The following is a 13,971-nucleotide window of genomic DNA, read 5'->3' on the forward strand; positions in this document are numbered from 1 at the left end:
CATCCGACAACTCTACAAGCTTCCCCATTGATCTCCCTGCTTCCCTTGTCTTCTACACCTCAGCCAAAATAACCTTATTACATTAAAGATCTGACAACGTCATTCTCCCTCTTGAAAACATCCCACTGATGCAAAACTCTTTAGTTTGCATTTAAAGGTTTCTGCTACCTTACTTTGACTTACCTTTCCAGAATGGATTTGGAGTCAGGAAGATTTCTGTTTGATTTCTCTCTGCAATATGCTCTATGGGACCACAGGCAAATTACTTAACATTTATTACCACCTTATGCCTGGACTATTAAATCATGTTGGTGATGTAGCCTACTGGCTAATCCTCCCTGCCTGAAATCTCTCCCCAGTCCACTCTCCACTCAGTTATTAAACTAATCTTCCTAAAGTGCAAGTCTGACCATATCACCTTCTATTTAATCAACCTCTGTTGTGATTGATTAAGTTGCTCCCTATTACCTCCAAAGTCAAATATAAAAATCTGCTGTTTGATTTAGAAAGTCCTCTATGACTTGGCACCTTTCCAGTCTTCTTACATATCCTCACATGCTCTGGGATCCAGAGACACTAGTGTCCCTCAGTGTTCCATCTCCAGAGTCCAAGCATTTCCCCTGCCTAGAATTCTCTCCAATTCTATGCCTGGAATTCTTTCCCTCCTCATCTTTATATTCCATAGTTCCTGGTTTCCTTCAGTTACCAGATGAAATCTCACCTTCTTCAAGAAGGCTTTCCCAGTCCTCCTTAATCTTGGGGCCTTCCCTCTGTGATTATCTACAGTTTATCTGGTTTATATCTTATTTGAGCAACTAGGTGATGCTGTAGATGGAGTGCTGGGCTTGGAGTCAGGAAAACCCAAATGAGGTCACAAATAGTTCAGACATGACTGCAAATGACTGAATAAAAAGACCTTGTTTGTATTTACTTACTTACATGTTGTCTTCCCCAGTAGACTGTGAGATCCTTGAAAGCAGGGGCTGTCTTTTGCTTTTTTTTGTATGCTCAGTGCTAAGCATAGTGCCTGGCACACAGTAGGTGCTTAATATATGCTAGATGACCGCCTGAGCCTCAGTAACCCCTTTGTAAAACTGGGATAATGATAACCCCAGAGGGTTGTTAAGATGTGCTTTGAAGCTGAAGTGCTTTAAAACTTTCAAACTTCAAAGTTGTGTGTAAATGTCCATTTTAACGATTATTCACAAATTCTGCTCCAACCAAAAGGGACCACTAGCTAGGCCCAGAACTAAATATCTCATCTCCTGCCTCTACGCATTTGCATAAATTGTTCCCCATGCCTGGAATATGCCTTCACCTCATTTCTAACACCTGTTCTGTGAAGTTTCCTAAGTATATCAATTTGATGTAGGTTTTCTTCCTTAAATTACCTTATCTGATACACATTTGTATGTACATATATATGCATACACATATACATACATGTACACACATACACAGGCATATAAATATACATACAGATATGTACATATGCATACATGTGCATTTATGTGTATACACATACATATGTATATACATATATAGATATATACATACACATATCTATATATGTATTTTCCCTTTGTTGTCACCTGCCAATAGATTATAAGCTGCCAGACAATGGGGATTTTGGGTTTTTTCTTTGTATGCTCACCATGGATGTACTTTTCTTTCCTTTTCTCCCTTTCTCCCTCCCTCCCTTCCTTCCTTCCTTTTTTCCTTCCTTCGTTCCTCCTCTGAAAATCTTAAACCCAGTGCACTCGGAAGCCCATAAGTTGGACAACAACAAGTCCTTGCCCAAGTTCTACTTAATGGCTGCCTTATAGTGATTATCAATAGTAACAGTTTCTCTTTCCCTCTCATTTAGTTCTTTTTTTTCTTTTGCTCATTAAAAGGACCATTTCCTGACTGCTGCTTAAAGAAGTCTATTCATTCAATAGCCATTACCTTCCTTGAAGTGAGTACATCAAAAGGCCTAGCCTAAAATGGCCAAGGTCTCCCATTGCATCCTGGCCCATCTCCATCCTGGTCCATCCTGATGAATATCTGGTCACTGGAACCGTATGGCTCAGGAGGAAAAGTGAGGCTGCTGACCTTGCACAGCCCTCCTTCACTCAAAACAAAGTCAAGTGCAAGTCATGTCCTCATTTCTCTGATGTCATGGTCTTCTTTAAAAACGAAGGATGAATACAACAACAACAGCAACAACCAATCTGGCCCAGTGCTTTGCAATTAATAAATGGTTCATTGAATGTATATGACTAACCCAGCCTCAGACACTTACCAGCTGTGTGACTGTGGGCAAGTCACTTAACCTCTGCTTGCCTTAATCCACTAGAGAAGGAAATGGCAAACCACTCTAGTATTTCTGCCAAGAAAACTCCATGAGCAATATGGTCCATGAGGTCATGAACAGTTGGATATGAATGAACAACAAAAACATGTAGAGGGCATAAGGGGGGAGGCAGGGAGCAGGAAGGAAAGGAAGTGAAATTCATCATCAAGGAGAAACTACAAGTCCTTGATTAACAGTCAAGGCATCCTTTTATCAAAGAGTCACACCGAAAGATTTTAAAGCATTACAGAAATCATCCACAATCTTCTCTGCCTCTGCCGTCTTAGGCTTGGCCCAAATCCTGTCATATCATGGAATGGCTAATCAAAACCCTTCTAGATTCATGACAATCATTGTAGCCTAGCTTCCTTTACTCCTCTCTCTGTAGCCACTGGTCCATTTCGCACTGCATTTGCTATTTGATAAGCTTTTGGTTTCACTATAAGTTGAATTCAGTTATCTACAGAAAATATCATAAGACTTTGGGTGAACAGCATAGAATAAACTGGTGCATTTTGTTAAACTTTTGGTTTCATTAAAGTTGAATTCAGTATTCAAATAATATAATTAATGATATGGTTATATAATTATATATTTTGTACATAATATATAATTATATTAGGCAATATAATTTATATATTTATATATGATATATGATTATATTAGCAATTTATGTTCACATATGAATATATTAGGCAATTTAATTATATATTACATTATATATATATTAGGCAATATAATTCTATATTACATTAATTAAATTATATTACATATTCATATAATATGCAATTATACCAGCCAATATAGCTATATAGTCATATTATATGTATGTTATACCTAATATAGCATAAAACAATATAGTTAATAAAAAGACCTTGGGTGAGTAGAATACAATAAACACAGAAGTATGCTCACCACATTTCATCATTCCAACTTCATAACATTTCCGAAGTCTACAAGCCTGGCAACTTTTGCGTCGATTCTTATCAATTGTGCACTGATTCGTAGCTGGGCAAATATAATCATTATGTCCTATTTAAAAAAGGCCAGAAAGAAGGAGGTTTATGGTTACGATATTTTGTTTAGGCACTTTTTAGTGAACAACACTGGTAACACAGCATAGCTGAAATGCTTTGCTCTCTCTTCCTACCAGGTAAAAGACCGAATGCTAACGGCATGAAGGAAAACCCACGAGGTGTCATTGGAATCAAAGAAAAGCATGCAGGTTCAAAGATTAAAGACATTTAGAATATTCCAGTGTTCTTGGCTCTAAGTAACCTGACTTAGATTACTATTTCCTGCCTCTGCATTCTTACTTTATTCTGAAAATATGGGTACAATTAGAAATCTCTCGAACTTATTTGTACATGGAACAAAATTGAGACAGTCATGCAAACAGGTGGCAGACTTCCATGCTTATCTACGTTTTTCTGCTTTGTTCCCTACATTCTCAATATAAAATTTAGTGTGTGTGTGTGTGTGTGTGTGTGTGTGTGTGTGTGTGTGTGTGTGTGTGAAAGACCACAGCATTCAGATAAGGGGTAAACAAAAAAGGCCAAGTAACTTGCAATCTTAATGAAAATTAAGACAAGAAACAATGCCTCAACATGGAAAATCTGATGTGTTTTGTCAATAAACTTCTTCTGGAAGTGTTCCCAACTTTTTCTTGGTCCTTGTTTTGAATTCTGAATCTATTTCCCCATAGCAACAATATCATAAATGGTAATTAGGTTTCAAGGTTAGCCCACAGAAGCCTAGCAAACCTCACGTATTCATTAAGTAGAATATTAATGGGACTATTTCAACTATACTTAATTACTTTTTGAAACATTGTTTCTATGAGTCAGTGAGTCAATAAGTATTTATTTAGCACCTGCAATATGCCAGGCACTGTTTTAAGAGATGGAGGATACAAAAAAGGCAAAAGACAGTTGTCCCTGGTCTCAAAAAGCTCTAGTGGGGGAGACAACATGCAAAAAACTATGTACAGACAAGTCACACACATGATAAACTGGAAATAATCAACAGGGAAGGCACTAGAATTAATGTGGTTGGGGAAAGACTTCCTGTAGAAAGTAGGATTTTAGCTTGGACTTGAAAGAAGCCAGGAGGAGAAGACAAGCAGGGAGAACATTCTAGTCAAGGAATTTAGTTATTTAAAATGTCCAGAGTATCTTGTGAGAGAAATAGCAAAGAAAGCAGTGTCAGTGAATCACAGAGTATTGTTGTGTTTGTCCTTCGTTTTTGAAGAGGACCATGACATCAGAGAAATAATGACATGACTTGCACTTGACTTTGTTTTGAGTGAGGGAGGGCTGTGCAGGTCACCAGCCTCACTTTGTTCTCCTGAGCCATCTGGATCCAGTGACTAGATATTCATCAGAATGATTGGAGACAGCCCAGAATGCAATGGGAGACCTTGGCCTTTTAAGCTAAGGCCTTTTCAGGTACTCATTTAAAGTGAGATAATATCCATTCAGTGAACAGGCCTCTTTAAAAAGCAGTCAGGGCGATGTCCCCTTTAATAGAAAAGAAAAACTTTCTTTCTTTCTTTTCTTTTTCTCTTCCTTCCTTCCTTCCTCCCTCCTTCCCTTCCTCCCTTCCTCCCTTCCTCCCTTCCTCCCTTCCTTCCTTCCTTCCTTCCTTCCTTCCTTCCTTCCTTCCTTCCTTCCTCTCCCTCTGTCTTTCTTTCTCAGTATATGAGGGGTTAGAAGGTAGTAAATAGCATTCTTAAGAAGGGTGAAAAAGAGTAGAGCACCAGCCCTGGAGTCAGGAGGATCTGGGTTCAAATCTGACCTCAGACTCTTGACATACTTACTAGTTTCATGACCTTGGGCAAGTCATTTAATTCCAATTGCTCTCCTTTGCCCCTCTCCAAAAAAAAAAAAAAAAAAAAAGAAGACTGGAAATGTAGGGAGAGGCCAGGTTATGAAAGGGCTTTGAATGTCAAACAGAAGATTTTATATTTGATCCTGGGGATGATAGGAAGCCACTGGAGTTCACTGAGTAGAAAGGTGACATGGTTAGACCTGCACTTTAGGAAGATCACTTTGACAGCTGAGTGGAGGATGGACCGGAATAGGGAGAGCTGTGGCAGGGAGCCAACAAGCAAGTTATTACAATAGTCCAGACATGACCAGGTGATGAAGACCTGCACCAAGACGGTGGCAGTGTCAGTGGAGAAAAGCAGTCATATGTGAGAGATGATTCCAAGATTAAATCAACAGCTCTTTGCAAGATTTGATATGAGGGAGGAGAGAGAATGCAGCATTGTGAATTACACTTAGGTTGTAAGCCTGAATGACTGGGAAGATGCTGATACCTTCAACAGTAACAGGAAACATAAGAAAACAGGAGAGTTTGGGGAAAGATAATGAGTTCAGTTTTAGACATCATAACTTATTCAATTTGAGATGTTCAAATGTAGTTCTGCCAAGGTAGATAAGTAGGTTTCTTCTTCCTCATTAGATAATGAGCCTCTTGAAGGCTGGGACCATTTTAAATCTTTTTTAGGTATCCCCAGTGACTGGCACATAGTAGGCACTTAATAAATGATTGTTGCCTTGATTTCTTAGAATAAAGGAAAGCAGCTGTCTAGGTCAGTCATTCCCTTGGTCACCATTTCCCTAATTGTGTTCCCAACCATATCACAAGAGGTTCTATGGGGAAAATTTTGATTGTATCAATTTATTTTTCATTTCAAATATTAAATATTATCCCTATGAAACATTTCATATACCAAATTTTTCCCATATAATGCTCACTCCAGACATATAGAATGTTAGAGTTGGAAGAGATACTGGAGATCATCTAATCCAATATCCTCATTTTACAGATGAGGAAACTAAGGTACATTAGAGTAAAATTACTTGCCCCAAACTGTATAATCAGTGTGAAGGAGAGGCAGGGTACAAATTCAAGCCTTTTCACTCTAAGATCAATGTTCTTTCTACTACCATACATTGTTTTCTTATGTAACTGTCCCAAAAGTCTATTAGATACTATTAAAAGTTTTGAGATTATAAAAGCTTAAAACTCCTCTAAGATTTTTGGGGCACCCTAAAGTTTGCTGCAATGTTTGCTTGTCCCATTCTATTAAAGGATTTTTCATATCTCTACCTACCCTAAAACCATTTAAATGTTCCAGAGATCTATATAGAGGCAGCTAGGTAGGACAATGGATATGGCACTGGACCAGTATTCAGAAAGATCTGATTTTAAAGGTGGCCTTAGATATTTGCCGGCTATGTGACAAGTCACTTACCCTCTGTCTCAGTTTCCTCATCTACCTCCCTAGGTTATTGTGAAGATAAAACAAGATAGCAGTTTAAAGTACTTTGCAAACTTCACAGTACTGTGTAAATCTTGGCTACTAGTATGATTTAATATGGCCTCAAAACACTCAGTGGACTTATTAGTTTGGGAAATGCTACCTTAGGAGTTCAATTTTGGAACAAAAGTCACCCAAGGAAATTCAAGGCAGACTACCGGGCTAGACTTTTTACAGGTAGGTTTTTGGATGTGTGGGCCAAGTGTCACGAGTGGGCATTTCTAAATCTGTTCCTGAAAACAAAACTGCTACTTCATTCTGTAACTACAGCAATTTCTGAAGGCAGAGGAAAGATAATCAAAAGATTTTCAAGGACAAAACAGTCATGGCCACACCGCTTCTAAGATGATTTAATTAACAGCTGAACTAATTTAATTTTACACTCCCCTAGTATCCACTGATTCATGAAAGTGATTTGTGATTTTCATCACAAACACAAAAACATGCAGTTTGGATAATACATCCTACAGAACTGTTCTATCATTGAATTTTTTTTAAATGTGAATTTGTGATATTGGAATAAATATTCTTCCAAAGAGAAGGAGAAAATATACTTCAACATAGTTTTGCTTTTTAAAGAAAATAGAAAAAATTCACTTTTCTAAAATGAAGAAATTCCACTAGGGCTATCATCCACAAATTCTCTTCATGTATGAGGGAGTCAAACCACTAACAAATATACCAAGAACACTTCCTCAGATTTCTCCTTGCCATCTTCACTCTCTACCTTTCTGTGTACTTTTCTGGGTATATAAATAATAGGGATAGACCCTAGCACAAGGCCTTGCAGAAAGCAGGCACTAATTAAGTAATTAAATTGAATTATAACAATAATGAACACCCTTCTTCAAACGTCCTTTGACAAAAAAAAATAAAAATCACTTTAGACACAGTTGTCTAAGTAAAGACACAGTAAAGACACATATTGTCTTTCCTTGGTCCTACCATGTAAAAAACTAGTGGTTTGGAATCCTCTTAAAAAACAAAAAACAAAAACAAAAACAGGTAAGGTAATTAATTAATTATCCTACCATAGTTTTTTTCTTCCCCTATAGTGTTTTAGCCAGCACCCAAATTCTGCAGCAGAGAGCACAATTCCTATGGATGAGCCAAATTGTTTGAATGCCTAAAGGACATTTGTGCAAAAGATCGTTTTACGGAGGACTCACACAAGGCAAAGTGCTCACAAAGTAGAGGTCAGTAAAGGCAATATGAAGACACTCTCAAGGTCTCTCTGAAGAACTTTGGGATCAATTGTGAGATATGGGAGACACTGGTACAGAACCACCCAGCATGGTGTGCCTACATCAAAGAAGGCCCTGTGCTCTATGAGTAACTCAAAAGAAACGTGAGGATGTGCAACTTCAGAGACATCTACATTCCAGATATTCATATGGCCAATTTATGTCCCATCTGTGGTAGAGCCTTCTGAGCTTCTATTGGTCTGATCAGCCACAGCTGGACTCACTGTTCTTTGACCCCGACAGTGTGTTGTCATTTTGGTCCTCTTTGAGAACGGAAAACAACTATACATTTTAGTTCCTGAAAATGATTATAACTGAAAAGCCTGCTAATTCCCTTTGAAATTTAAGCATAATTCTACTGTCTTCTCTAGAGCATATCTCCCTGAATTCCAAAAACCATTCAAATCAATTTCACTAGTTTAATAAAAAGATTCTACAAGGATAACCTCGACCCAAAAAATTCATTTAAAAAATGATTAGAAAACAAAGTAAGATGAAGAGTTCAGAAAGAGTTTAGAGTCACAAAGTAGCTAATACAATAAAAGATCATGACTTTACTTCTGAAACAAAGCCAAATACTCTAGTATCAAAATTTTGTCACACAAAAGAACATGTGACAGCTATACTACCCTTTATAACTGTAACTGAAAGATCACTAAAACTACATTAGGAAAGTTTTTATAATAGAAATGCCCATTTTGGGGGGAAATGTTCTTTTAAAAATGTGAAAATTTAGTTAACTTAAAAATATTCTCTTTTTTTCTCTTTTTTTTCTCTGATAAGTTTTTGTTATAATAATATGTATAATTTCTGATTATCAGTCTTCTAAGTCACCTTTCTTTGGCTTTATTGGAAGCCAGAGAAATAAAGGAAAAAATAAAAGGAATGAATGAATCTTATACCTTCTTATTCTGTATCCCTCCCTCTTCATTCTACTTCTATCTTTCCCAGATACCTACTTCATGCTTAACTAGATGTTAATTAGTCTTTGAATGAAAATATTAGTTTGGTAGTAGTAACCTCTTCTGTTGTCTGGACACTATCTCTTGGTTTCAATTCAATCAGTGTAGGGGTACGAGTCAGCAGAGATGAGCTGTCAACACCTTCGGTCTTTATAGTAATGGGGGAATAGCAAAAAAAGAGAGACAATTTTATTTTTATGTGTTACTGATGTTTCATTACATAACTCTCCATTCCCAAGGACTCCCTAAAGAAACTCAAGAGAATTCTCCTTTGTAACAAATAATAGGAGTTAAGCAAAATAAAATACTAATCTGGAAACACATGCCTTATTCTAGGTGTCTGGTCTACTACCTTTCTGCCAAGAGACATGCTTCATCATCAGTATTTTACTGATTTGAGATTTTACAAAGAACTCTGAATGAGCAGAGGGAAGAGAAAACAGAAGGCAGATAGGAAGTAGAAAGATGTTGTAGATGAAAGTAAAGGCAAAGATGCAGGAGAATAAAAAGAAGATAGACAGTTTAATGCATAGACAGATTAGATCTGGTCACCTACAAGTTATGATAATATCATGAAGAACCTGAGATAGAAATACTTTGTGGGGCTGATATTCCATTAAGGATTTATTTTCTTGGGCAAAAATGTGAATTTGACATCTTATCACCAATAATTAATACCTTAGAGCAGGAATTAGTTTCAGCTTCATTTGCTCTTTGACTGCTAGTTAAGACAGAAGCACTGAGAAATTAAAAATTTTCAGGGAAAATATGAAAGGTAATTTTTGGGTAACGGACAATACTAGAAGGTAGCCTAGAAGGTAGCAGTTAGCCTAGGTGAGGTGCTGGAGTAAGAAAAGGCCAACCATAAGATGAGAAGAGACTGAAGACAAACTGTTTACCTCACAATTGTTCCTTCATTGAAGGAGCACATGGGTGGGGGGAGGGAGAAAGCTTTATAATATAACAGAAAGAATTCTAAACTAAATCAAAAGATGCAAATTCTAGTCCAAGTTTCATCATTTAGTAGCAGTGTGAACTTGATCAATTTACCTCTAAAAGATTCAGGTTCCTCATCTGTACTATGGAGATATACTATTGATACATACTTTATAGGACTAAGAACTTACATAAAGGGGTTTGCAAGTATTTACCAAATGCAGTTTTAAGTTATTTAAATAACCCTACAACTTTTGGGACACCCTATGCAAATGTGAGCTATCACTTAGAATAGGAAAGGGAGAAAAAAGGATAGATGACATAAGAGGATTGGCAGTAAGCTTGAAAACAACTACATATTGTTTAAATTTGAAATAAAAATGATAGAAGGGGTGCCTATGGATTTTGAGGAAAAGAAAAAATGGTCTCCCAAAAACAAGCAGCAAGTGAGATGAAAGTAAATAAATAGTAAAGATAGTAAAGGAAGAAATAGTAAAAAGTAGCCCACAAAATGGGGCAAAAAATGTCTAGCCCAATGCTAAAAATACTTCATGGCTAAATATTTTTCTTTTAAGACACTGAATGCTACCCTATTTGCTTGAAAGATTGACTTCATCTCCAAAAAATGGATATTTTCCATCATGATTTCATTAAGATACATGTTAATTGTTCTAAAAAAATGCCTCAAGGAGAATCATGCTATGTTATCAGGTCCTTCTGGTCTTGTTCCTGATGTACTAGGGTTCAAAATCATGGCTGTGTTGTTTCGTCCTGGAACTTTACTTAGTGACTGAACATCTTATTACCTCTGTGACCTGCTCACCATGAACTATTCCTCTACAGGGCTCACCCAACCCCTTTCCATTTCTGAGTTCCTTCAGGAGCCCCATTTTGCAAAGGACTCCGACTGGCCTGACTCCTGGCCCTGTTCATGATGAGATATGTTCCTGATATGTTAAAATAACACCTTTGCCCCAGTTATATTCTTCTCCACTGACTCTCCCTTTTCAACTCCTTCTTGTGCGTTGTTTTCCCACAACAGAACGTAATAAATTCCTTGAGGGCAGGGAGTCTGTTTCTCTTGGCTTATATTTGTATGTCTAGTGCTTAGCACAGTTACCTGGCATGTATAACACTTTGGAAATTCTTGTTTCTTTCTATCCTTAAATCAGTGCTTTCCAAAGAAAATGAATCTAAATGAGTTTGGGGGAGAGTTGAAATAAATCTTTCCTTTTGTGGATTATATTTAAATTGTCCATCAAGAAAAATAATGTCTGTCGATGCCATATTCCAGTTATGAGGATGGAAATTGGAATTATTTTTCATCTTTTACATTAAAGAGGTCTCCTTATATAGTACAATATTAACTTTGCCCAGCCTTGAGAGGAAATCTAGTACACTCCATCTCTTTTATTTCTGTGCCATAAAGACTTAGTTGAAAGATTTTGTGAAAACACCTCTGCAAAATATTTATAACAAATTCTGGAAAAACAAAACTAAACAAAATTTAAACAGCAAAACATATAGCTAATGACACTTTCTTACCTTGGATGCTCCTTTTAAAGAATGCCTTACATCCTTCACATGACCACACACCATAGTGGTAACCAGATGCATAATCACTGCAGACGGCACAGAAGTGGGCATCCCTCTTTGAGCCTGGGCTATTGATAATGGGGCTGTTACAACTGTTCCCATTAACTTTTCTTTTCATTGTCTCTCTAGTGGTAAAGAAAACATCATTAGAAAAAAAAACAAAAGAAAAATTATTTTTAAAGACAATAAGGCAAATATCATAAGAATTCATTGTCAATTTACTTAACTCTTTCTCTTTATTCTCTGGGGTTTGATATTTCTGTTTTCTAGTGATAACTGTGGCAAGGTTTTAGTTAATCTGATGTATATGTGGACATAAGGAATGGATATGCTCTTGGAGCAGTCAAAAGCCAATGGGTTCATAGCAACTGATTCATACTGGGTAAATTCAGCATTAATAGTCCATTTAATTACAGCTTTCGCTGTGCCATTTCATAAGGCAGTCTATGTAACAGACAAAGACTAGATGAGTAAATTCCACACCACATATTCACAGTTGGTTTAATCCAAGGTACAATAGGAAGTTATTTTGCTACAATGATTTCAGGGAAGCAAAAAAAAAAAAAGTCTTTTACACATTTTGCAATACATCTTATCAAACTATGTAATGCTAACTAGAGTTAAAGATCTTCCCCACTCATGGGCCTGCTCATTAAGGGAAGCTTGATTAGGGGAGATTTTTTTGATGTAATGAGGTACTGATTCTCAAGGGCTGTGATGCCTTCTGGCTCTGAAAAGTGCATATATACTGTGAGGTGAGATTTTACTTTGGGGATTAGCTTTTGGAAGAAGGTTTGTATGCCAAACAAAACTCTGGGAAGCCGCTAACAAACCCCCTGGCTTTGAAAACCCAGATGTTGGTGCTTCTCTCTTTGGTGACTGTGTAGCCCTGTCTGCTGATCTTTATTTCTCTGTATTTTCTCTGAAGCTCAGGGTGCTGACTTTTCCCCCTGAACTAAGTGAATGATATATATGCTTGATTAAAGGAGACTGCTGACCCCTCAAAAATTGCTTTCCTTTTAGAAAATCAAATCTAAGAACCTGTACAGCAGGCCCTCCAGTGTATGTCGGGGTCTTTACTGTTACCGACCTATACAATTCCTTTAGAAGAGCCAAAGTCTTTCATTCCATAGCTGCAGACAAGGCTTAAAATAACAATAACCTCAGGAGAAGTAATACATAGATTTATAGACAGCATAGTGCATTGAAAGCAGACCTGGACTTGCAATCATATGACTTGAGTCCAAATCCTAGTTTTGACACTTCCTAGCTGTGTGAACATGTTCAAGGTGCAATCTCTCTAAGCCTCATCTATAGAAAGGATAATACAGGTGAGCTGGAACCAGCTCAAACTGGCTCATGATAACCATGTTTAAGTTTTCCATGTGAGCATTTACATCTCAGAAATGAGCAAATGCTACAAATAAGGTCTTGATTTATTGTTTTGTTGATTGTCTAGACTGAAGAAAGTGATGGAAAAAATGATAATAATGCAAACTGGAATTAAAAGAGCTAATATGCATTTTTTGGTTTGGAGAGCCCATTGTTAAACATTTACCAGCATGCTGCAGATAAGAATGATTTGGAATAGCAAGGATTTTCATTGATAAAGTCATAGAATCATTGTGAGGAAAGTATTTGTTAAACCTCAAAAACTATATAAATTGCTTATTTTATTATGTATGTAAAACATAAGGTCCATAACAGCATGGTCTGGCTTACTGTTTCGTTTTTGCTTTATTCTAGTATTCCCAGTGGAGTGCCTCACATATAACTGGTATATAATTATTTGGAAAGGTAGTAGTCACAGGTGTTTAATGAAAAAGATGTAAAGAAGCAATGGATTCCCATTAAATTCTCTAAATCTTAGTATAGGACATTTCAGTGAATTGGAAGTCCAAACATTTTTTTCAGCTATACCACAGAACCACTATATCTGTAAATGTTAAAAGAAAAATAATAATTAAAAATTCAAATGAATCTCCTAAATTCCTTATAGAAACAAGGAACTATGGGTATGGCTTACTGCATATGACATCAGAGTATTTTTTTATATATTGTTTAGCTTTGCAGAATTTGTTTCCCTTTCTTGATATTTTATAAGTAATTGCTCTCTGATAGATTATGAAAGGAATATAGTAGGTAATATGGATGATATAAAAAGATATCAAGAAAAATGAAAATAACTAAAATATACTAATAAAATAAAAAATATAATAAAAAGATACACTTGAAATCCCCAAAATGAAGAATGAAAAGGCTGTTTTAAATCTCTTATATTTGAATATGACAAATTTCAAAGCCCACAATAACAAAAATAAGCCAGAATTTTTCCCCCATTCACACTTAAAAGGATGGCTCTGGAGTGTGATAGTGGCATCCACAGCAAAATACTTCAGTGGATTGATGAGCTCATTGATGTGGATATGTTCTCCACTAAAGATGAAGAGATAGAACTTCATCTTCTATGGCTTATGCTAAATGTTCAAAGTGAATTTAGAGAGTATAGACTTTCAATTTATTTTGTTTTAATAATTTTTATTGATGACTTTTGGTTTTACATCACCA

General features: G+C 36.5%; 1 protein-coding gene across 3 annotated transcripts in view; it reads right to left on the minus strand.

Annotated features, from left to right (window-relative positions):
- The window catches only part of ESR2 (estrogen receptor 2), a 104,123-nt gene that overhangs the window by 54,515 nt on the left and 35,637 nt on the right, over nucleotides 1-13,971 (minus strand). For all 3 annotated transcript variants that reach the window (XM_072629437.1, XM_072629438.1, XM_072629439.1), the window contains 2 exons: nucleotides 11,353-11,528; nucleotides 3,251-3,367 (listed from right to left, as the gene is read on the minus strand). In XM_072629437.1, the coding sequence (XP_072485538.1) occupies nucleotides 3,251-3,367; nucleotides 11,353-11,528 (293 nt within the window). The remainder of the gene's footprint in view (nucleotides 1-3,250; nucleotides 3,368-11,352; nucleotides 11,529-13,971) is intronic.

This window comes from Notamacropus eugenii, chromosome 1, assembly GCF_028372415.1.
Source record: "Notamacropus eugenii isolate mMacEug1 chromosome 1, mMacEug1.pri_v2, whole genome shotgun sequence".
NCBI classification, from domain to species: domain Eukaryota; kingdom Metazoa; phylum Chordata; class Mammalia; order Diprotodontia; family Macropodidae; genus Notamacropus; species Notamacropus eugenii.